Consider the following 25,712-nt stretch of genomic DNA (forward strand, 5'->3'; position numbering starts at 1 on the left):
AGACTGGACACTATTAAAAATCACCCAATTATGAAAAACAACAGTTAGCATGCGGGTAATATTTTATGACAGATTGGCATAGTTAAGGCTGAAATAACCTATTGAATCCTATAAAAGGCCAATGGAGTTAACTTCCCATGGATGTTGTATTTTGGCTTTGCTCCTCTCTGAGAAAGGGTCGTTTGGCTGTGCTGTCACCATGTCTTTTCGACTTTCTAGTGGATCCAGGAGGCTCGGCTCGCAAGCTGGCGCTGGTCAGCTGTCTGGTGGAAGAACAGGCTTTGGGGCTGGAAATGTGTGCAGTGGGCCAGGAGCAGGAAGCAGCCATTCTTGTCCTCTTGGGAGCATTTCTTCTGGAGGAGGTTTCTCTCATGGTGGTGGAGGGTTGGAAAGTGGCATCTGTGCTGGTTTTCTTGAAAATGAGCCTGGCCTCCTCTCTGGGAATGAAAAGGTGACCATGCAGAACCTCAATGACCGCCTGGCATCCTACCTGCGCCATGTGTGTGCCCTGGAGGAGGCCAACGCCGACCTCGAGCAGAAGATCGAGGGCTGGTATGAGATACATGGGCCTGGTTCTGGCCAGGGACTTGCTCATGACTATAGTAGATATTTCTCAGTCATTGAAGATCTTAAAAGGCGGGTAAGAAAGATGGATACTTTTACTACAGACTTTGGGTGTGCATAACCTAAAAAATGACATAATAGAAAACGTGCTTAGCAAATTTATGTGGCGTAGAATTTGCTCACTCTACATTCCCAGTGCTTAGCACACTGCCTGGCAATAAAAATTTGTAGAATTAATTAATGAAAAAGAAAGTTTCCAAACAGATATAATTGCTTCATTGATCTTATATTTAGCTCATACTTTTTGATCAAGAGTAATAAAAGTGTCTGTGATTGGAAAATCTTACACTTTGGCTCTTAAGCTCTGCAGAAAATCCAGATTTCTTTAATGTAGGAAAAAATGATACTAAAATAGATGCTTGATGGGTTAAGAAGATAAGAATCACACTGAAATCTGGAGTCTCCCTTGACTTTGGGGACTTAACATTTCACACCATCTACCCTGTTTAGATTATTCCTGTGACCACCTGTAATGCCAGCATTGTTCTACAAAATGACAGTGCCAAACTGACTACTGATGACTTCAGGCTGAAGTAGGTAGACATAAAGTAATTAATTATAATAAATGTAAAAATACTATGGAGTAAAGAACATAACTTTTGCTTTAAAAACCAACATGTTTTTATAAAGTCAGACTAGATCACTACATTAAATTAAATTAAATATGCCTTGATAAAAAAGCTATCATACATTTTAAACAGTATTTTTCTTCAGCGGTTAAGCACACTGGATGCCAAAAATCAGCTCTGAAGAAACAACTCCTCCAAAATAATATTCATAAATCAGTAGGTATTCCAAAGTGTTTCATCACTTTGCTGTCACCCATAAGCTTCAGGAGTGTATACTGAACATCGATATCTTCCAGTATATGAAATGTCTGAAAAAGTTGTGCTTTCGACCTGCCAAATATTGTAATTCTCAAGCACTTTAACAACCTCACAGGTATGAAAATGAGCTTACTCTGCGCCAGAGCATTGAGACTGACATCAACGGTCTTCACAGAGTTACGGATGAGCTGACCCTTTGTATGAGCAACCTGCAGATGCAGGGCGAAGCGCTCAATGAGGAATTGACATACTTCCAAAAAAGTCACGAGGAGGTAAGGAACCCTGCAGAGTGCCTCCCTATGGTATCTGATTTCCTTCCTCAAGTCCACTGTGTGGATCTCAATCAAAAGTCTACCTTGAGGGCTTCCCTGGTGGCGCAGTGGTTGAGAATCTGCCTGCTAGTGCAGGGGACACGGGTTTGAGCCCTGGTCTGGGAGGATCCCACATGCCACGGAGCAACTAGGCCCGTGAGCCACAACTACTGAGCCTGCGCCTCTGGAGCCTGTGCTCCACAACAAGAGAGGCCGCGAGGCCCGCGCACCGCGATGAAGAGTGGCCCCCGCTCTCTGCAACTAGAGAAAGCCCTCGCACAGAAACGAAGACCCAAGACAGCCAAAAACAAACAAACAAATAAATAAATAAATAAATAAAATTTCCTGACCGCCTCTCACGTTGCTCATAAGCATTTACTTCCACTCTAATACGTAGGCTGAAGGGTTGAAAACCACAAAAGTGTTGTAGAAATGCAAGCATGTATAGCAGAAGAGATTAGACAAGGAAATGATTTCTTATTTAAAGAGGCAAAAAGTCTTGAATCTGATGAGTCATTAGAACAAACTTGAAAAATGACACGATGCCAATTAGGGATAGTGGTGTAGGTGTAAGAATAGGTTTCCATGGTGATAAACACTCCTACAGTTAAGGCAGTGGCATGATGTAATGACTGAGATCTACAACAGCAGGCTTTTCCCAGGTGAAAAACATACCATCTGGAACCTCAGTTACCAGAATACAGGATAAACAAGCTGCTGATTCAAAAATCAAAATCCATAGAGATTTGGTCCAGCCAGAGATTACAGCGAACATTCAGTAATTGAAGAATTAATGAGTCAAGCAAGAAACCTATACTCCTCAACCTCTTTCCTATAGGTAATAGTTTTGTGGGATTTTTAAAATAAAACCTAATGCATCGCAACATATACATAATCTTGCCTTCTATTTTTTAGGTAACTGCTGCTACTTTTAAATGGTCAATGACATAGTGGTTATTGATTACCTCAACTTGTCATTAAAAACAAAAGCAGTCTTCTGTTCAAAAGGGGGTTGTATTCCAAGAGTTGTTTATAAACTTTTCTATGTAACAAACACATTTCACACTTACCATATGTCACGTACGATTCCTGGTCCTTTACGAATATAATTTGTTTAATCCTTATGACAACTCTATGAAGTAGGAACTAATGTCTTCATTTTACAGATGAAGAAACACCAAGGTACATAGATGTTAAGTAATTTTCTCAACATCACGCAGCTGATAAGTAGCCAGATAATAACTGGGGAGGTGGAAGTGCAAAAATGTGGCTCCAGGATTCTTTAGGCTCCATGCCATGCTGACCTTTGGGAACTTGAATATATTTTCTTAGAAACAATGTTATAAATAGCTATAAAATTCCACACTAGCTTATTTTAACCACATGTAGCTGACCTGAAATTCTGCAGATCTGTTGATGTACTATCCCTGGTTCCCAGCACAGTGTCAATCAGAGTAAGTGCTCGATAAATGTTTGTTGAATTTAATATAGAAAGGACATACCACTAATGACATTGGCACTCTAGAATGACTTGGAGCGCCCAACAGCAGGAACATAGGTGTTCTCCTCTCCAGCATTGCCCACGTTGGCCCCGACAGCTTTATGGTGGAAAGGAATTTGGACTAATGGGCCTTATGGAGGTGGCCAAGTCTTTGGCAGCAGGTGACAGATGGGGTCTTGGTTTTAGCAGCAGGGCAGCAGCTCAAAACTTCAGCAGCAACACTAGAGAGAGAATCTGGTTTCTACCGCTGGGTAGCAGGATATAATAGAAGTCTGTGACAGAAGGTGGTGTGAGGTACGTAGTGGGATGGCGAGGTGAGCTGAAAGGACCATGCTACACGGAAACTGGGTCTCTAACTAGGGCAGCTGTTTGTAAGCAAGGGAAGATGATAAATAAGCCATCAGCAACCTAGAGTCTACAACTAGGTCAACTATGGAGACGGTAAATAATCTCTATTGTTTCTTAGTTAAAAAAAAGAAAAAAAAAGTGAATTATTTTTCTGACACTTTCTCAACATTGTGAAAGTTACATAAGAGAAGACTTGCTGTGATCATATAAAACACAACAAAAATTATTCACAAGTTCTTTGAGATTAAGGACTGTGACTTGTCAGTTTTATTCCCAAGATCTAGCAGAGTATTTTTTGCAAGATGTTTAATTAATAATTGATAAAAATTGACTTATTACTGGTATATAAAATATAAGCTAATAATATAATAATAGAATGATAAATGATAAAATAAAATAATAAGATAAATAATAGAATGATAAATTATAGAATTATAAATAGAAATTAGGTAATAGAATAAACAAACAGAATAATTGATAAATAAATATAACAAATTGAATAATAAATAATAGACTAATTAGTGAATAGAGTAATAGGTGAATGGTAAATGAATGAAGCAATAACACCAACTATTATATTATATTCTGAATATATATATTCAGAATATATATATTATATATATTCTGATTATATTAATCAGAAACAATGCAATGAATTTGAAATAATCATATTACCTTGTTATACAATATATAATGTGAGCAATTAAGAAAGCAGTTATTAAACTTATCCTTTCCCCAAAATAACTTATTCTGAAGCTATCAAAATTCCCAAATCTAATTTTGAAAATCTTATGGTGCAGCAGGAAGACATGACTCCAGTTTATTCAGACAGACATTTTGCTCCCACTTCCTTTTGGAACACAACATCAAAATCTACAAAGAAATGTGATGGGGAATATTCTTTATCTTATGAATAAATAAGCAAATTAAAACGCAGATGCCTTGGAGCTTTATTTAAGCAATACCACTAACTACTTTTAAATCTTAAATCATCACTCTGGGTCTTAATTTTTTAATTTTAAAAGAAATAAATTGGTCTAAATTATTATGCATTCTTCATCCCTTTCTAAGTGCTAGAGAATTATTCAAAACTTGCCTAAAGTCTTTGGACTAGATAGCAGAAAGTGCATATAATTTAATAGAAAACACTTTAGAAATATTCTTATTTGAACCAATTTTTAACCACTTTCCCAAAGCATTGGTATGAAAATAAGCTTTATCTACAGAACAGAATGGAGGTCAATTGCCCGGTTGATGTTTTGAAAACTTTGACGAGTGCTGATCTATAAATGAATATGAAAACCAAATTGAAGAAAAAGACATCACAAAATAGCATCATGCCTCAATGCCTTTCTACCTCACTTTCAAAACAATCATTTTCTTCTAGGTTCATTTTAACAAAAAGAATCAGAGAAAATAGAAGTACAGTTTTTTCTCTGTTTTAACTTAGTTTAAAAACCTTTTAAACCTTAATAGAATATGGTAAAAATCCATCCCAACGCAAAGGGGCATCCAAGCATCTAGCCAGTCAGGCAACTACAGATTTGGGCTGTGCAATTTAAATCCTCTGCCATCTGCAGTTTGGCGCCACCTGCTGGCATCTGTCTTCTATGTCTAAAACCAGGAGAGAATTCAGGGACCCGCTGACTTCCAAGCAAGCAGCAGTTCCAGGAATCCGCAGCCTGTTTAGCTGGCCTAACTCATCCTCAACTTCCCCATTCCTGAAACTCCCCTTCCCTAACCACCACCCCCTAGCCCTGCCTGTCCACCAGCCATATAGCCCCTCCTCACCCCAGAAAATTACAAGCTTTAGCCCACCTTCTTGGGGGCTGGATGCAGAATGAGCGCCAACACCCAATCACTTTATGTCTAAATTTTTCAGCAATGCCACATGGTACCAGGGGTTTCCACGGTACTTATATATGGCTGTTCAAGGACTGATGTCCCCAGTATATAAATTCATGAACAGATCTATGGGTACATGATACACATAAGTACTTCATGAAGTATGAATGGCCAACAAACATTAAAAAGTGCCCAATGCCCAACATCTCTAGTAATCAAAGAAAGGCATCAAAACGGGTCCAGTTTGTTTAATGATAATATTCATTTTAGCAAGGGTGTAGACAAAAGGCACTAATACATTGCTGGATGGAATGTATCAATAAAGTAACAAAAACTTCATGAGAACAACTCAGCAACAGGTATCAAAAGCCTTTAAGAAAAGAATATACCAGCAACTCCATTTCTAGGAATTTATTCTTAAATAATCAGTTATTTATTATATGTCCATTCCTCCTAGCAGTGTTTATCATAGTGAAAAATTAAGCATAATAAAATATCCAACAACGAAGAATCAACAGACTGTTAGAAAACACCCATCAAAGTCCATCAGAGGAGTCTCATGCAGCCATTAAGAATGTTCAGGTTCATGTATTGACCTGAAAAGATGTCAGTCATCAATTGAGAAATGAAAAGTAGAGTTTCAAGACAATAAATACAGTATCATCTACTTGTACAAGAAAAATAATTGTATGCAAATTATATACATGCTTATTAAAAATTTGAAACAATATACATATAAATGTTAACAGTGACTATTCATGGGTAGTGGAAATATGAGTGATGTTTATTCCAGCTACATGTTTATACACATTTTCTAATTTTTCTGAAATAAATATGTACTACTGGTAAAATTTTTAAATCTTCAACGAAAAACCATCTGTATATTTAAATGTTTTTTCAATGTTCCTTTTTTTCATTTTTAAGAAAAAAACTAAAAGAGTAGCCAAGCGGTAAGAAATGTGGTAGAAACTTTTAAGAACAATTAAGAACGAAGAAGTGCGTGGGTAAGAGAAACTGGTAAATTAGGAATTTGTGGGTGGGGCAAGAAAAGCATTCTAGAAGAAGCAGGGTTTGAACTGTGGTAAAATGTGGATACATGGAAAGAAGAGAACAGGGCATGGTTTGGGTCCTTGGCTCCAGGGCTTCTAGAAATACCCAGTCACCTACCATGAAGAGGTGACGGGTTAGTACATAAACATCATCCATTTGCCCTTTTTAGAAATACTTGTGTCCACTCTGCACCCAGAAGGGCAATGGTAGGCCCTGGACTTGCTGTTGACGCCACTGGGGAAGGATGCTAGGCTTACCAGGTACCCTTCAACCAAGGATTCCCGGACACCTGGTTTCTCTGTCTCCCTCCAGGGCACAGGCATCGAAGAAGAACAACTGCTTGCTGGGAACTGTTTCTCACTCATCTAGTCATCAGAGCTGAATCTTGTTCCTTTTCTCCCTTCCTGAAAAGCTCTGGCTTCTGAGACAGCATTCCCATGGGTTCCCTCCACAAAACAGTAACCATGGCCCAGATCTACAGCCTCTCTATTCAGACTTGTCCTGTGAGCCCTTCCCATCCGAGGCCACAGATCTGCAACGGTTTCTCAACAGCTCTGTTCTCAGGGGGTCTGCCTTGTGCCCTGGGGCCAGTGCAGGTAGACTGTCTACCTGAGCCTTACCCAGTCTCTGTGCCTGGGATGAGCCTTGGTGGGATGGGTCTGATGAGCACGGAGATCATTCATGGGCAAATAACAGTTTGGCTAAGTACTAGAAAGATCTCCAAAGTGTGTTCCATTAACTTGTACATGGCATTCTTTTACAATTATTTTAACCTTTCCTGTATGCATAGTTATGTCTCCTTTCCCATTTCTAATCTTTCTAATTTTTTTCTAATCTTATACATTTTGAATCTCTCTCTCTTTTCCTTAACCAGGGTCACAAAGAGGTCATCTATTTTAACGGTCTCTTTAAAGAACTGGTTTTTGAGCGTCTGTATGTATTTGTTACTTTCTATCTCAATGATGTCAGCTCTTATTTTCATTAATTTATTTTTCATCCATTTGATCTTGTTGTTCTTTAAAAAATTTGTAGTAAGTTTCTTCATTATTAGTCTCTCTTTAATAATGCAGCCATGTGAGGCTACAAATTTTCCTCTATAATTTCAGCTATAACCCAAAAGTCCAGGTACAAAGTTTTCTTCTTTTCATTACTTTCAAGTTGGTTTGTAATATCAGCTTTGATTTCCTTTGGTCCAAGAGTTATTTAGGAGAATGTATCTGCATTTACAAAATAAGGTTGTTCCCGTTGTCTTTTTATTATTGAATCTTATTGTGTCAAATAAAAACAAATAAGGAGGACTTTCGTTACAAAGACTCTTGCAATAGGGAGATTGGTGATCTCAGAAATCTGCAAGTGTGTCAAAATCATACAGAAAAAGGGTTTTTTTGTGTGTGTGTGTGTGGTACGCGTGCCTCTCACTGTTGTGGCCTCTCCTGTTGCGGAGCACAGGCTTCGGATGCGCAGGCTCAGCGGCCATGGCTCACGGGCCCAGCCGCTCCGCGGCATGTGGGATCTTCCCGGACCGGGGCACGAACCCGTGTCCCCTGCATCGGCGGGCGGACTCTCAACCACTGCACCACCAGGGAAGCCCAAGGGGTTTTCTTTTATAGAGTAAAAGAGGAGGCAGGCAGAGATAAGCAGAATCTTTGGAGAGGAAGCAGGGCAAGCTAGGAGGAATGACCACTGAGGTCTGACAGGAAGAGGGTCTCTCTGTGGTCAGATGATTCCCAGGAGAAGTTGATAAGGGGGGCATGTCCCACCTTTTGTGTGTGCTCGCTCAAGCCTGAGGGCAAGCAGATCAAGGTCCTGCGCAAAAGAGAGAAGCCGGACCAAACAAGGTCAAGACAAAGCAGAGAGTAAGAAACGGGCTACTGTGAGTGCTTAGTCAATTGTAACTCCGATTGGAAGGTTGCCTTGGAAGAATTCCTAGGCAAGCCCCCCTTCCTCAGTCAGCTATCTTTATCAGGTTTCCTCTCGGAATGGACATGTACAGGCCAGTTAAGGAGGACCTGTAACTTCTAACCTCTAATTTGGCACGATTTCTACCAAATAAGCATCACTCTACCCAGTTCTTAAGTACAAGTGCTGCCGTAAGTCTGCAGCTTACGGGCTAGTAAAGGAAATCCCTCCTAACTGTAATATAAAACACTTCGTAAATCTGACCAGAAAGTGATACACTTAGTAATCAAATTGCTACATATTAGAGCTCGAAGGGAACCTGAAAATTATAGAGTCCAATATAATAGTTTTCCAGATCAGGAGACTGTGACCTCATCTAGAGACACCCAAGATGTTGGAATTTGAGAACAATATTTATAAAGTGTCATAGTCCTGATGGCTGAGGACAGAGGACATGAACAGGTGAAGGTTTCCCCTGCGCCTATGAGATAAAATACCATCCCATTCCTTCCTATAAAATTATTCTTTTACCACTGGGACTCCTTGACCAAAAGTTTGTAGCCTCTCTGTGATCAGAAGGTCAGATCTGAGGGGTTAACCTCAGAGAGACAGAGGGGAGAATGCCCAGAGGATTGACTTAGCAATGGCAAGAGCTACGGGAGGCTGGGTCTTGCCGCTCACATTGCCATCTGGGTTATAGATGTCTGTGCGTTCTCTGAATAGAAGCTATTGGCTACCTGGTATGAAGAAAGGTCCAAAAGGACCTCTCAAGCACAAAAACAAGTCCCTGTGCTTACTTCCATCTGTCTTAACTCTCCAACCCTACAAAGTCACTTGCCCATTCTCTTAACTCTCCATAAACTGGCTAAATGATCTTCAGGAAAATGTAAAAACTGAGCTGCATAAAGGGATTCTAGAGCATTCAAGCACGACAAGCACAAAGCTAAGTCATTTCCTCTTAGAACAAAATTTGGCAAAATGGTGCCAAACAGATGCAGGTGGGGAAGAGGAAGGCTTCAAACAGACACGCTTAACGGAAGCTATTAAGGGAAGATTGGAAAAGGTGACAGGGAACGAATTCAGGAAAGGAGAGGAAGGCGTGAAGGAAGAGAAACAGTCACAGCATGGGTGGATTTCTGCTCTATTTTTGTAGGTGTTTGTAACTTCTTTGGTGTCTGACAAGAACACTGGGTTGAAATCGATTTAGGGATGGTGCCAGATCCAGCTGGAGTGTCCTTTCAGGATACTTATTGTTGCAATTTTTGTTTCTTCCAAGTAGTTGAGCCTGGGGGGGCTCACAGTGGCCACCACCAGGACACTGACACAACGATTCCCTACAGGGGAGGCCCCGGCTCATTCTGGCAGGTCCTTCCCTGCCCTTTCCCCAAACAACACCTCCCCCCACCAACACACACACACACACACACACACACACACACACACACCCTGAATTACAAACCCAGAAAGTGGAGAATAAAGACTTAGAAGGCAGAACACATGTCCTTTAGGACAAAAGTGATCAAAGTATTCATGAAGCAAGTCAAGCCGTGCTGTTTTTCATCCTTTCATTCAGTGAATATTTATTATCTCTCTACAATATGTGGCATATGACAAAGAGGCTGTGCACACATCAGCTGGGAGCTTTTCCCTTTTCCGTACTGTCTGCCACAAAAATTTCTGCCTACACTCCACAAATACGCTGTGCTCACCTCCTTCCCTTAGCTATTCTGATCTTGTGTTTTTATTTGAAAGACTCATAACAGAATATTTTCTGGAGTGAACAGAAGGCAGAAGCCCTGAGTTCATTCTATTCTTAACTTGAAAGACTCATCAGGGGCAACACGCCATACCTTTCATTATTTGGTTTTCCTCCTAATCTAAAAACATGCAGTTTATTCCTCTGTAATCTTTTAAAATACAAATCTATCTCACCAAAAAAAATGCTGTTGGTTACTATTTGCAAATTATTCTGCACTTATAAAAATCATGTTCTATAGTGAAGTGTAGTTTATATGATTCTTTACAGGTAAAAATAAATGAATAAATAAACCGCTAATCACAAAGTATTCAAAACTACATGTAACTGAAGGCAGAGCATTGAACTGGGAGCCTGGACATCTGGGGTTCAGTCCATTGCTTCTAAACGATTATGTATTCAACAACCACTGGATGCCAGGCACTGAAGCCAGCATTTCTGAACATTCTGTTTCACTGGAGCCTCACCAGATTCCTGAAGTTTTCATTTTACAGATGAAAGAAATGCCGAGAACTCATTTGTGATCTTTGGCAAATCATTATTTCAAATAGAGTGCGTATTAAATTCGGGGATGTCTCGGAACAATGGAGACTAATGTTTATACAAGAATTGCTAACACTTCAGGCAAGAAGAAGACTTTATTTACATATGTGATTAAAATTCTTTAATCCACAAAATGCCAACATTCTAGACAGTTTGCAAATCACAGAATCAAGATTAGTCTGTTGGATTGATTCACCATTTAAAAGAAAAGGCACATAGATACAGAAAGCATAAAAATGCATTTAAGGAAATACACACGGAAGGAACTCCTATGGATTTATGTCTACATTTATTTACACACTGCCTCATTAGGCAAAGAATTTGAGGCAGTAATGGCTATTTTATTCATTAAATACCCTTCCCAGCGGTCATCTCCAAAGTATAGACTAAAAGAATAATGTCAGAGAAGTATCTCAGAATAACTTAATTTTTAAGCTGAATTTTAAATACCAAAAAGACATAGATACCAGCATTAAAAATTGTATTAAGAAGAAAGCTAAAAAATAGGAAACAAGACAGAATACCTGACATCACAAGCTTCCTCAGTTGTGACCCAAATGTCCAAATATCCCAAAACATAAGGTATATAAAGCTTCCAAACTGAAACTGCCGCAACTCAGAAGACAACTAAAGAAAAATTCCACAAACCTCAGGCAAAATTCAGAGGCCAAAGCTACTGCTAAATTTTGTCTTTTCTCATTCTTTCCACCTAAAGCTCTTTCTACCCAGGATCTCAAATTTCTAAGTTTCATCAAATTTTTCACTTAGTTATTCCTTTCTTTAAACCTTTTAGCCAAATGCCAACCTTTTTGAAAGTGGAAAGATTACATTTCATTATTTTAAGAGGGAGGAAAAGAAAGATGTTTTTCCTCCCATCTCTAATATTTGCATATAATTTAGCCATTAGTGTTTAGACTTCTTTGGTTTCATAGCTTTGGGGAGGGGTGAGGCAAGATGACCAACATACTGTAATGGGTGGTGCATTTTGTAACCTACCTTAGAAGGATATGAGAATTACTCCCAGCTTAACGATTTCAAGCTTGGGAAACACCTTGTACCCCTCGAAGCAGTGGCACGCTAAATGTAAGAACAGTCACACACCACTACTGCAAAAACAATGTGGTAGAACCTAAAAGCTAAGAACTTAAAGAGTTACACAGTAAAAGGAATGATCACTATTTCATAAGGTGTCCCCATCAAAGGCAGTCTAAGGAAAATTAAAAGAAGGCAGAGCACTGGATAACAAATGATTGAATATAAAGATTCAAGCAAGCACATAGTTTAACAAGCCTGCCAAGATAAGCAAGAAAGTTGTAAATAAACAAAAGTCAGCGACTTGAGCTAAAGCTCAGAAGGCCAAGAAATATTTTTGGAAGCATCTATACTTTAAAAACAAAACAAAACAAAACAAAACAACTTTTTAAAAATTGTGGTTAAAGGCACATAACATAAAATTTACCATCCTGGGACTTCCCTGGTGGTGCAGTGGTTAAAAATCTGCCTGCCAATGCAGGAGACATGGGTTCAAGCCCTGGACCAGGAAGATCTCACATGCCATGGAGCAACTAAGCCCATGCACCACAACTACTGAGACTGTGCTCTAGAGCCTGCGAGCCACAACTGCTGAGCCCACGTGCCACAACTACTGAAGCCTGCACACCTAGAGCCCGTGCTCCGCAACAACAGAAGCCACCGCAATGAGAAGACCGCGCACCGCAACGAAGAGTAGCCCCCACTCGCCGCAACTAGAGAAAGCCTGCGCACAGCAACGAAGACCCAGCGCAGCCAAAAACAAATTAATTAAAAAAAATTTACCATCCTAATTATTTTTCAGTGTACAGTTCAGGAGTGTTAGGTACATTGACATTGTTATGTGACCAATCTCCAGAACCACTTGCATCTTGCAAAACTAAAACTCTGTACCCACCGAACAACTCATTTCCTCTCCCCCAAGCCCATGGCAACCACCATTCTATTTTCTGTCTCTGAATTTGACTACAGCAGGTACTTCATATAAATAGAATCATACAGTATTTGTCTTTAAAAAAAGAAAAAAAAAACCACTTTCAAAACAGAGAAACTACTAGCAGAGGCAAATGGAAATAATCTAAAGAACAAAGGGACAGAAAAACAGGAAGCAGAAAGTGAAAGACAGGGGAGGATTCTAGATTTTAGTATCTATAAAATATGACCCCAATCATAACATTAGTTATCGGAAGTGGATCCAGATCCTCTTTTCTAAATACCTTTTAAACAAAAATAGAAAAAAACCTGAGCAGAGAGTAGACGGGAGACTCCAGATTTTGGTATCCGCAAAGTCACTCCAAGCCTAACACTGGTTCTCAGAAGTGATTCACATAGGGTCTTAGTTGCTCCACAGCATGTGGGATCTTCATGGACCAGGGATCTTCGCGGACCAGTGATCGAACCCATGTCCCCTACGTTGGCAGGCAGATTCTTAACCACTGCGCTACCAGGGAAGTCCGCTTTATCAGGTTTTTATATTAATGTTATACTAGCTACATGACACGAGTTGGGGAGTGTTTCCTTTTTAACAAAATTTGGGATACTTTAAATCACATTAGAATCATCTCTCAAAGATGGTGGTGTGGGAAGACATGGAGTTTGAGTCTCCCCACAACTAGGGCGCCTGCTGGACACTGGTGGGGGACCCCGATGCCCAAGGAGAGGGGAAGAACCCCCAAGATAACTGGTAGGATGTGGGGGGACTGAAGGGGGAGGAGAAGTGGAGGCTGGACAGGACCAGTGCCCCTGAGGGGTGGCTGAGAGGGGGTAGGGGTTCCCACGCCTGGAGGGACCCTCAGGGGCTTGGATCAGGAGGGAGCGTGCGCAGTGTTTCCCCTGCCCAATCGGCAAGGGAAATCTGCCCTGCTCTCCGGCTGGGTCCTACACCCTCAGAGGTCCCCTCTGGTCTGGGTTGGTCTTGGGGGCATAGGAGGGAGGCTGGGGAGATCAGGAGAGGTGGGTGGGAGGGGCCCTACAGGACCAGAGGAGCAGGAGAGGAACAAGGGCATTTCCCCCTGCCCACTTGAGCCCAGGAAGCCTGCTGGGCTCCAAGGTGAGTCTCCCACCCTCTGAAACTACAGGTGGGAGGCACACCTGGGCCCCTTCTGTTCTGTTGTGCCTACGCCTCAACTCCCACACCCCACAGGGCCTTTTCCAGCCGTGTGGGCCCTAAGCATAGGCCCCACCCACCGCCCGAACCTCACCCCTGCTTAGGCCCTGCCCTCCACAGCCAAGGCCTTTTCCACCTTTTTGTTTTTCTCCTCTTTTTTACTATTGTGGTTTTGTTTTACCTTCTGGTTATTGTCTCATCTATATTTTTATTTTTATTTTTTTTCTAACATATCTGTTAGTTTCCTAGTCTAATTTTATTTTTTACTTTGTTATTGTTCTTTTTTCCTTTTTTTTTTTTTTTTTTTTTTGGTCACCCCGGGCGGCTTGTGGGATCTTGGTCACGAGCCGGGGGTCAGGCCAAAGCTCCTGCGGTGAGAGCTCTGAGTCTGAACCACTGGACTAACAGAGAACCTCAGACCCCAGGTAATATTTATCGTAGTGAGGGTTCCCGGAGGTCCTCATCTCGGCACCAAGACCCAGCTCTACCCAACAGCCTACAAACTCCAGTGTTGGAAGCCTCAGGCCAAACAACCATTAAGACAGGAACACAATCCCACTCATAAAAAAAAGGAAAAGAAAAATGAGATGGCAAAAAGATGTCACAGATGAAGGAGCAAGGTAGAAACCTGTGAGACCAAATAAATGAAGAGGAAATAGGCAATCTACCCGAAAAAGAATTCAGAGTAATGACAGTAAAAATGACCCAAATCTTGGAAATAGAATAGAGGCACGGATTGAGAAAATACAAGAAATGTTTAACGAAGATCTAGAACTAAAGAACAAACAAACAGACATGAACAACACAATAACTGAAATGAAAAATACACTAGAAGGAATCAGTAACACAATAACTGAGGCAGAAGAACGAATAAGTGAGCTGGAAGACAAAATGGTGGAAATAACTGCTGAGGAGCAGAATAAAGAAAAAAGAATGATAAGAATTGAAAACAATCTCAGAGACCTCCAGGACAACACTAAATGCAACAACATTCAAACTATAGAGGGTCCCAGAAGAAGAGAAAAAGAAAGGGTCTGAGAAAATATTTGAAGAGATTATAGTGGAAAACTTCCCTAACATGGGAAAGGAAATAGTCTCCCAAGTCCAGGAAGCACAGAGAGTCCCATACAGGATAAACCCTAGGAGAAACACACCAAGACACATATTAATCAAACTAACAAAAATTAAATTCAATGAAACAATATTAAAAGCAGCAAGGGAAAAACAGAAAATAACTTACAAAGGAATCCCCATAAGGTTAACAGCTGATTTTTTAGCAGAAACTCTGCAGGCCAGAAGGGAGTGGTAGGATATATTTAAAGGGATGAAGGAGAAAAACCTACAACCAAGATTACTCTACCCAGCAAGGATCTCATTCAGATTCGATGGAGAAGTCAAAAGCTTTTCAGACAAGCAAAAGCTAAGAGAAGTCAGCATGACCAAACCAGCTTTACAACAAATGCTAAAGAAACTTCTCTAGGTGGGAGACACAAGAGAAGAAAAAGATCCACAAAAACAAACCCAAACAAAGTGAGAGAGTGGCATGGACATATATACATTACCAAATGTAAAATAGATAGCTAGTGGGAAGCTGCCACATAGCACAGGGAGATCAGCTCGGTGCTTTGTGTCCCCCTACAGGGGTAGGATAGGGAAGGTGGGAGGGAGACACAAGAGGGAAGAGATATGGGAATGTACGTATATGTATAGCTGATTCACTTTGTTATACAGCAGAAACTAACACACCATTGTAAAGCAATTATACTCCAGTAAAGATGTTACAAAAGAAAACCAAAAACAATTAAGAAAATGGTAATAGGAACATACATATCAATAATAACCTTGAATGTAAATGGATTAAATGATCCAACCAAAAGACACAGACTGGCTGAATGGATATGAAAGCAAGACCCATATATATGCTGTCACCAAGAGACCCACTTCAGACCTAGGGAGACATACAGACTGAAAGTCAAGGGATGGAAAAAGATATTCCATGCAAATGGAAATCAAAAGAAAGCTGGAGTAGCAATACTCATATCAGATAAAATAAACTTTAACATAAAGAATGTTACAAGAGATAAGGAAGGACACTACATAATGATCAAGGGACCAATCCAAGAAGAAGATATAACAATTATAAATGTTTATGGACCCAACATAGGAGCACCTCAACACATAAGGCAAATGCTAACAACCATAAAGGGGAAATCGACAGCAACACAACAATAGTAGAGGACTTTAACACCCCACTTACACCAATGGACAGATCATCCAAACAGAAAATAAATAGGGAAAAACAAGCTTTAGATGACACAATATACCAGATAGATTTAATTGATATTTATAGAACATTCCACCCAAAAGTGGCAGAATACACTTTCTTCTCAAGTGCACATAGAACATTCTCCAGGATAGATCACATCTTGGGTCACAAATCAAGCCTCAGAAAATTTAAGAAAATTGAAATCATATCAAGCATCTTTTCTGACCATAACGCTATGAGGTTGGAAATCAATTAGAGGAAAAAAACTGTAAAAACCACAAATACATGCAGGCTAAACAGTGCACTACTAAATAACCAAGAGGTCACTGAAGAAATCAAAGAGGAAATTTAAAAATACATAAAAACAAATGACAATGAAAACACAATGACCCAAAAGCAGTTCTAAGAGGGAAGTTTATAGAAGTTCAAGCTCACCTCAAGAAACAAGAAAAATCTCAGATACACAATCTAACCCTACACCTAAAGCAACTAGACAAAGAAGAACAAAGAAAACCCAAAGTCAGTACAAGGAAAGAAATCACAAATATCAGAGAAGAAATAAATGAAATACAAACAAAGAAAACAATAGCAAAGATCAATAAAACTAAAAGCTGGTTCTTTGAGAAGATAAACAAAATTGATAAACCCTTAGCCAGACTCATCAAGAAAAAAAGGGAGAGGATGCAAATAAATAAAATTAGAAATGAAAAAGGAGAAATCATAACTGATGCTGCAGAAATACAAAGGATTATAAAAGACTACTACAAACAACTATATCCCAATAAAATGGAAACCACGAAGAAATGGACAAATTCTTGGAAAGGTACAGTTTTCCAAGACTGAACCAGGAAGAATTAGAACATATAAACAGACCTATCACAAGTAATGACATTGAAACTGTAATTTAGAATCTTTCAAAAAACAAAAGCCCAGGACCAGATAGCTTCACAGGTGAATTCTATCAAACATTTAGAGAAGAGCTAACACCTATCCTTCTCAAACTCTTCCAAAAAACTGCAGAGGGAGGAACACTCCCAAATTCATTCTACGAGGCCACCATCACCCTGACACCAAAACCAGACAAAAATATCACAAAAAAAGAAAATTATAGACTGATGAACATAGATGCAAAAACCCTGAACAAAATACCAGCAAACAGAATCCAACAACATATTAAAAGGATCATACACCATGACCAAGTGGGATTTATCCCAGGGATGCAAGGATTCTTCAATATATGCAAAACAATCAATGTGATACACCAAATTAACAAATTAAGGAATAAAAACCATATGATCATCTCAGTAGATGCAGAAAAAGCTTTTGACAAAATTCAACACCATTTATGATAAAAAAAAACTCTCCAGAAAATGGGCATAGAGGGAACCTACCTCAACATAATAAAAGGCCACATATGACAAACGCACAGCAAACATCATACTCAATGGTGAAAAACTGAAAGCATTTCCACTAAGATCAGGAGCAAGACAAGGATATCCACTCTTATTAAACATAGTTTTGGAAGTCCTAGCCATGGCAATCAGAGAAGAAAAAGAAATAAAAGGAATACAGATTGGAAAAGAAGTAAAACTGTCACTGTTTTCAGATGACATGATACTATACATAGAGAATCCTAAAGATGCCACCAGAAAACTACTAGAACTAATCAATTAATTTGGTAAGGTTGCAGGATACAAAATTAATTCACAGAAATCTCTGGCATTCCTATACACTAACAATGAAAAATCAGAAAGAGAAATCAAGGAAACAAACCCATTCACCATCACAACAAAAAGAATAAAATACCTAGGAATAAACCTACCTAAGGAGTCAAAAGACTTGTACTCAGAAAACCATAAAACACTGATGAAAGAAATCAAAAATGACATAAACAGATGGAGAAATATACCATGTTCTTGGATTGGAAGAATCAATATTGTGAAAATGACTATATTACCCAAAGCAATCTACAGGTTCAGTGCAATCCCTATCAAACTATCAATGGCATTCTTCACAGGATTCAAACAAAAAACTTTAAATTCGTATAGAAACACAACAGACCTTGAATAGCCAAAGCAATCTTGAGAAAGAAAAACGGAGCTGGAGGAATCAGGCTCCCTGACTTCAAACTATACTACAAAGCTACAGTAATCAAGAAAAGTATGATACTGGCACAAAAACAGAAATCTAGGTCAATGGTACAGAATAGAAAGCCCAGAGATAAACCCACACACATATGGTCACCTAATTTATGACAAAGGAAGCAAGAACATACAATGGAGAAAAGACAGCCTCTTCAGTAAGTGGTGCTGGGAAAACTGGACAGCTACATGGAAAAGAATGAAATTAGAACACTCCCTAACACCATACACAAAAATAAACTCCAAATGGATTAGAGACCTAAATGTAAGACCAGACACTATAAAACTCTTAGAGGAAAACATAGGAAAAACACTCTGACATAATCCACAACAAGATCCTTTTTGACCCACCTCCTAGAGTAATGGAAATAAAAACAAAAATAAACACATGGGATCTAATGAAACTTAAAAGCTTTTGCACAGCAAAGGAAACCTTAAGCAAAATGAAAAGACAGCCCTCAGAATGGGAGAAAATAGTTGCAAGGAAGCAACTGACAAAGGATTAATCTCCAAAATATACAAACTGCTCACGTAGCTCAGTATCAAAGAAACAAACAATTCAACTAAAAAATGGGCGGAAGACCTAAATAGACATGTCACCAAAGAAGACATACAAATGGCCAGGAGGCACATGAAAAGATGCTCAACATCACTAATTGTTAGAGAAATGCAAATCAAAACTACAATGAGGTATCACCTCACACCTGTCAGAATGGCCATTATCAAAAAGTCTAGAAACAATAAAGGCTGGAAAGGGTGTGGTGAAAAGGGAACGCTCCTGCACTGTCAGTGAGAATGTAAATTGATACAACCACTATGGAGAACAGTATGAAGTTTCCTTAAAATACTAAAAATAGAACTACCATATGACCCAGTGATCCCACTACTGGGCATATACCCTGAGAAAACCATAATTCAAAAACAGACATGTATCACAATGTTCATTGCAGCACTGTTTACAGTAGCCAGGATATGGAACCAACCTAAATGCCCGTCGACAGATGAATGGATAAAGAAGATGTGGCACATATATACAATGGAATATTACTCAGCCATAAAAAGAAATGAAACTGAGTTATTTGTAGTGAGGTGGTTGGATATAAAGTCTGTCATACAGAGTGAAGTAAGTCAGAAAGAGAAAAACAAATACCATATGCTAACACATATATATGGAATCTAAAAAGAAAAAAAAAGGTACTGATGAACCTAGGGGCAGGGCAGGAATAAAGACATAGACATAGAGAATGGACTTGAGGACACGGGGTGGGGGCGGGGGAAGCTGGGGCAAAGTGAGAGTAGCATCGACATATGTACACTGCTGAATGTAAAATAGCTAGCTAGTGGTAAGCAGCAGCATAGCACAGGGAGATCAGCTCAGTGCTTTGTGACCACCTAGAGGGGGTGGGGTAGGGAGGGTGGGAGGGAGGCTCAAGAGGGAGGGGGATATGGGGATATATATATGCATATGGCTGATTCACTTTGTTGTACAACAAATAAACTAACACAGTATTGTGCAGCAGTTATACTCCAATAAAGATCTATTTTTAAAAAGTGATTCATATAAAATTTTTTTAAATAAAATAAAAACTAAAATAAATTTAGGGCATTCCCTGGCCGTCCAGTGGTTAGGACCCTGTGCTTCCACTGCTGGGGGCATGGGTTCAATCCCTGGTCAGGGAACTAAGATCCCATATGCCCTGTGGCACAGCCAAAAAAATAATAATAAATAAATTTTAAAAGAAGTGACTCAGATCCCCTTCTCTAGTTATCAAAGAAATCAACATTATCTCTTTGTTTCTTAGGATTTGATTCTAAAGAAGGAAATTGGTATCATTATATCAGAGTCAAATTCAATCAGAAAGAAAAGCATCTTTGTAGCACAATCATCTAAAATCACAAACTTCAGCAACCTTAGAAATATGCTGATTGAAGTAATCACGGAGAAGGACAATTAAGTAAATCTGAAACAAATGCTGATTCTAAAGCTCATTTCAACTTTAAGAGAACAATATGAACAAAAAGTCACAAGTTTGATGGGAAATTTCCATTCTGGTCCTAGTAAGTATTTTAATTACATCTGTTAATCTGGGAATGTGCTCTGCAACTGGGAAATCATGAAGCAAATTTAACAGAATTGCTCTTTCAGAAAAGAATTATCACTCATCAAAACCTCTGAAAGATTAAAACTATAATTCTGAAAAATAGTTTTTTTTGCTTTGGTCCACCTTTTTTTTTCTTTTTTTCTTGATATAGTAAATGCCCTGAGGCTCTGACCCAGCTTCAGAAAAAAAGCCAGTAGAGTGAATTCGGGAGGAAAAAAATATATATCCAATTGAGGATGAGCAAAAGGGTAACAGGAATTAAGAACTGACATGGAAAAGGAATACCCTAAAAGTATGTATATAAGGGCCAAAAAGGCAGCTTGCAAATAGGTTGTTCCCGATCTCCTCTCCTCACCTGGACGAACCAGTCCTTTGCAGGAACACCATGTCTTGCTCATCTCTAGTGTCCTCCTCCAGGGCTGGTGGCAGCAGCTTCAGCAGCAGAAGCAGTTGCAGTCTTGGGGGGAGGGTCTGCCCGGGGATTCCGAGGAGGGGCCGGCAGCTGTGGCCTGAGTGGGGGCTCCAGCAGGGGCTTTGGAGGCAGCTTTGGAGGGAGTTTTGGTAGCTGCTCAATAGGGGGCGGTTTGGGAGGAGCTTCAGGCTCTGGGATTGGCTTTGGTGGAGGCGCTGGATTCGGCGGGGGGGTGCTAGCGGTGGCTTCTACAGCTATGCTGGTGGTATGGGTGGTGGTGTTGGCCATGGGGGGCTTTTCTCTGGAGGTGAAAAGCAAACCATGCAGAACCTCAGTGACTGGCTGGCCAATTACCTAGACAAAGTCAGAGCCCTGGAGAAGGCTGATCTGGAGAACAAAATCAAGGAGTGGTATGACAAATTTGGGCCTGGGTCTGGAGTTGGTGGAGCTGGAAGAGATTACAGCAAATACTATCCAATCATTGAAGATCTTAGGAATCAGGTGAGACACTAGCCATGTCTGAATTTCTATTACTTCTGTAGCTTTCCCATTTATTCAGATCATGGACCATGATGGTGAATTTAAATCAAGGAATTATTTGAAAACATATCTGTTTTGTTGTATACGTAAAATGGGACTTGGTGTGCTTTAACTATGACAGTATTGTATACACGACATCCAACCACATTAATTTTGTTTGCATCTTACATTTGAGTATTTCTACATAAGAGTAAAATTTATACAATGCCAGGTAGCTGATTAACATAAGAGTGATGGCTATGAGTTGACACAAGCTTCATCTAATTATTTCGTGATTAATTCTGGCAGGTTGATGTATTTTAGTGTCTTGCTAGATTTAAATCGTCTTACAATTATTTTTCTCCTAGAAAGTCTGGTGCAAATATTGTATGAGAATGTGGTGGAATCTAAAATGTTTAACCACGGTTGTATGGGAAGTATATTTTTAAAGACTTTTTTGGAAGTGGAATTCATGTTTCACACTGTTTCTGAAAGAGCCCATAGAACAACTGATCTTCCAAAGCATCAGAAATATTCAGAGGATTGTGTTCTGTAAAGCAAAGTTCCATGCCCATTCCAATAAATGTGCAAGTTGTTAATTTTTGCAGAAAGATGTCTAAATACATTAGGATTATCAATGCAGTGTCATTACTAAGCACATTTTCAAAGCAATTCACCTTTAAAAGCTAACTCAGGCGACGTCTACTCTCACAGTTGGGCATGTAGACACAGGTAAAAAGCATCCATGATTTATTCACTATTATTGTCTTTTCTAGATCCTTACTGCCACTATCGAAAATGCTGGGATTGTTCTGCAAATTGACAATGCCAGACTGACTGCTGATGACTTCAGACTGAAGTAAGAAAAATGAAGACTTGAAAACAAACGTCCTAAGGGAAATAAAATTCAATCCCTTGGCTTAGTTTACTCTAAATTTTAAAGAAACCTTTTAGGGGATCAAGACCTGAATTCACAAACATCCCAAGGGTACATTTTGAAAACCATCATTCCACCAACAAGAAAAGAAAGGCAGCTTCAGGATGAAATTTTTGTTATCAAAAATATTGGCCATCAATAGAATTAATGTAAGGCTCAGATTTTTCTTTACAAGGGAAAAACCCCTAAGAGAAAACTTAGCCTTCCATGATCAAATTGCTCAGGGGAGAAAATATTTTCATGAATATGAAAGGATGAAAGGATGGGCTGTACTGTACCCTTCCAGATACAAGAACGAGCTGCATCTCCAGCAGCCCGTGGAGGCTGACATCAATGGCCTGCAGAAAGTGCTGGATGACCTGACCATGACTCGCTCTGACTTGGAGATGCAGACTGAGAGCCTCACAGAGGAGCTGGCCTACCTGAAGAAGAACCACCAGGAGGTAGGAACACGGTCCACGATTAAATGACTGGCCTACAGAGTTTCCCCCACATCCATTCTATGACAGTAAATTCCATCTGGATGGATTTCCAACTTCTATAACCGGGGGAGAAAAGTAATGATGAGAAAATTATATGTGAATTTGTTGGGTTCTTTTTTTCCCCTTCAGTGTGCTAGTTTCAACCTTCTGTTGGCTTAAGCACATTTTAGGAAGGCATTGCTTTTCAGTTTTCATCTCTCTGGTCTATTTTCCCTTCATGCTAGGAAATGAAGAGTATGCAACGAAGCTCCGGAGGGGATGTGACCGTAGAACGGAACCCAGGGACGGACCTGACTAAGTTACTGAATGACGTGAGGGCACAGTATGAGGACCTGGCTGAGCAGAACCACTGCGAGGCTGAAGAGCAATTCAGGGTAGATCATCACCCTGAGCCTCCGAGCCCTGCCCGCAGCCGCATACACACACACACACACACACACACACACACACACACACACACACACACGCGCGCGCGCGCGCGCGCGCCACTTCCGCTCATCTCATCAGCCTCATCTCATCAGCCCCATCTCATCAGCCTCAACTCATCATCAGCCTGCAACGAGACTGCATTTCATTTGTATTTAGAGCGCATCTCTGCAAGCACAGATCTCTACCGATGCTGATGCCAGGCCAGCCAGTTCCACCAAGAATGAGATCACAGAACTGAAACGCACTCTGCAAGCCCTGGAAATTGAGCTGCAGTCCCAACTGGCCATGGTTTGTGCAAAGAGCTTTTCAAAAATCTCCAGTGGAGCAATTCGGTTTTCTTTGCCAAGATGTTCCACTTGGCACATAATAAATGCAGGATTAGGGAGGACTGTATTGTGGTTGTTGAAAGCATGAGACATTCCAGTTAAAAGTAATATATCTATTTCCATAAAAGATTTCGTTTTAAAAAAGTAATGGCAACAAAAATTAAGGAAGCAATGATAGAGCAATAGAGCTTGTAACTCATGGAAAGTGCATTTCTCCTAGTATCTTATAAAATGTATTTTTTAAATCATCCAATGATTTATTTTCATCATGAAATTTTTATTTGCTTTTTCCCTTAGAAAAGCTCCCTGGAGAGATCAGCTCGGTGCTTTGTGACTGCCTGGAGGGGTGGGATAGGGAGGGTGGGAGGGAGACGCAAGAGGGAAGAGATATGGGGACATATACATATGTGTAACTGATTCACTTTGTTATAAAGCAGAAACTAACACACCACTGTAAAGCAATTATACTCCAATAAAGATGTTAAAAAGAAAAGAAAAGAAAAGCTCCCTGGAAGGAACCTTGGCTGACACGGAGGCTGGCTACATGGTACAGCTGTCACAAATTCAGATGCAGATCAGCGGCCTGGAGGAGCAGATCTGCCAGATCTGGGGTGAGACTGAACGCCAGAACACAGAGTATGAGCAGCTGCTGGACATCAAGACCCGCCTGGAGATGGAGATTGATCCCCACCACTGCCTGCTTGATGGAGAAGGAGGGTAAATGAAAGTCAGGAACATGCTAAACGCAGACCTTGGTGTATTTACATTATGAAACCAAAAAGGGGCTTGGGGACCAGACTTGTATTTATAAAGTAAAAGAGTCCAATCAAATGACAGCTGCCTTCATGGGAAAAAGCCCTCTGCATGGAGGGTTTCTCCTGCCTTTGCAAACTGCAAAGGAAAACAATTCTTTTTTTTCTCCAGTGGTTCTGGTTTTGGAGGATCTGATTTTAGAAACTCGGGATCAGAAACACGGGGTCCAGAAACACCGGATCCAGGGATTCATCCATGTCTAGTGACTCAAGATCTGGAAGCTGTTCTGTCCAAGGAAGAGGTAGATATTTTTTTCATGTTCCTGATAATTTTATAATTGAAACGTAAAGGCACGCATTGCTTGTCATATAAAAAGTGTATACTAGTGTTCACGTCATCTTACCCAGACAGAACATACTCAGCGAATGCATTTGGATTTCTCTTGATGTATGTTTCTGTGACAGTTTCCAGACTGACATTGTGATTCTTTGATTTTCAGATCCAAGCTAGACTAGAGTGACTAAAGACCATCGTAGAGGAGGTGGTGGATGGCAAAGTTGCCTCATCTCAAGTCAGCAACGTTTCTGAGGTGAAACTTAAATAGGCAATTTCCAGATCAACAAGAGTGTCCTTCAGAGAAAACAATCTAAAAGACACGAATGAAGAAGCTGCATCAATCTAGCCATCTTTCCGGCTAACTTCGGGAAAAAGTTTCCATACAGAAATAGATGACTAACCAATTTTTCTGCATCTTTTTCTTTTCTTATTAGAATTCTCTTGAAAAAGTTGAAATGACAGCTTTGCTCTAATTGTTTCTATGCTTCAATAAATTTACTTTTGCAAGTCAACTAAATTATTTCTGAATATTTTTAAAGAAATGCAATATTTTACCCAGAAATGAAGTTCTAGATTATGATCTAGCTGCATTATCGTTACAAATAATAATGTACACATTATTCATTATTTACATAGTGTCTTCCTCATGAGAATGAAAATTATAGCCATTTTGTATGTGGGAATTTTTTTTTTTTTGTGGTACGTGGGCCTCTTACTGTTGTGGCCTCTCCCGTTGCAGAGCACAGGCTCTGGACGCGCAGGCTCAGCGGCCATGGCTCATGGGCCCAGCCGCTCCGCGGCATGTGGGATCTTCCCGGACCGGGGCACGAACCCGTGTCCCCTGCATTGGCAGGCGGACTCTCAACCACTGCGCCACCAGGGAAGCCCCTGTATGTGGGAAATTTTAACATCACATTGGAACTTAGTGATAGCTGAAATTAGACCTCAGTGTCCCTAAAACTACAGCCAACAGCTTAGCCCACAAAAAAGGATGAGATTGAATAATCAGTCTATAATTAATTAATGTCTAGTTTCTTTACGTCCATCACTGAACTGACTATTTCATGAGATAAAAAGAAACATAAGAGACTTCCCTGGTGATCCAGTGGGTAAGACTCTGCTCTCCCAGTGCAGGGAGCCCAGGTTCGGTCCCTGGTCAGGGAACTAGA

The 25,712-nt window shown here is 40.1% G+C and overlaps 1 protein-coding gene across 1 annotated transcript; it reads left to right on the forward strand.

Annotated features, from left to right (window-relative positions):
* Positions 1–132: 132 nt before the first annotated feature.
* LOC101274554 (keratin, type I cytoskeletal 24) lies at positions 133–25,054 on the forward strand. Its single transcript, XM_033411066.2, is given in 10 exon segments — positions 133–640; positions 22,057–22,139; positions 22,504–22,660; positions 22,924–23,073; positions 23,285–23,416; positions 23,954–24,171; positions 24,379–24,415; positions 24,418–24,508; positions 24,707–24,729; positions 24,731–25,054. Coding segments are annotated over 10 exon segments (1,413 nt in total). The 5' UTR covers positions 133–199; the 3' UTR covers positions 24,812–25,054.
* The last annotated feature ends 658 nt before the right edge of the window (positions 25,055–25,712 follow it).

The sequence above is a fragment of the Orcinus orca genome, chromosome 19 (genome assembly GCF_937001465.1).
Source record: "Orcinus orca chromosome 19, mOrcOrc1.1, whole genome shotgun sequence".
Taxonomy (NCBI): Eukaryota; Metazoa; Chordata; class Mammalia; order Artiodactyla; family Delphinidae; genus Orcinus; species Orcinus orca.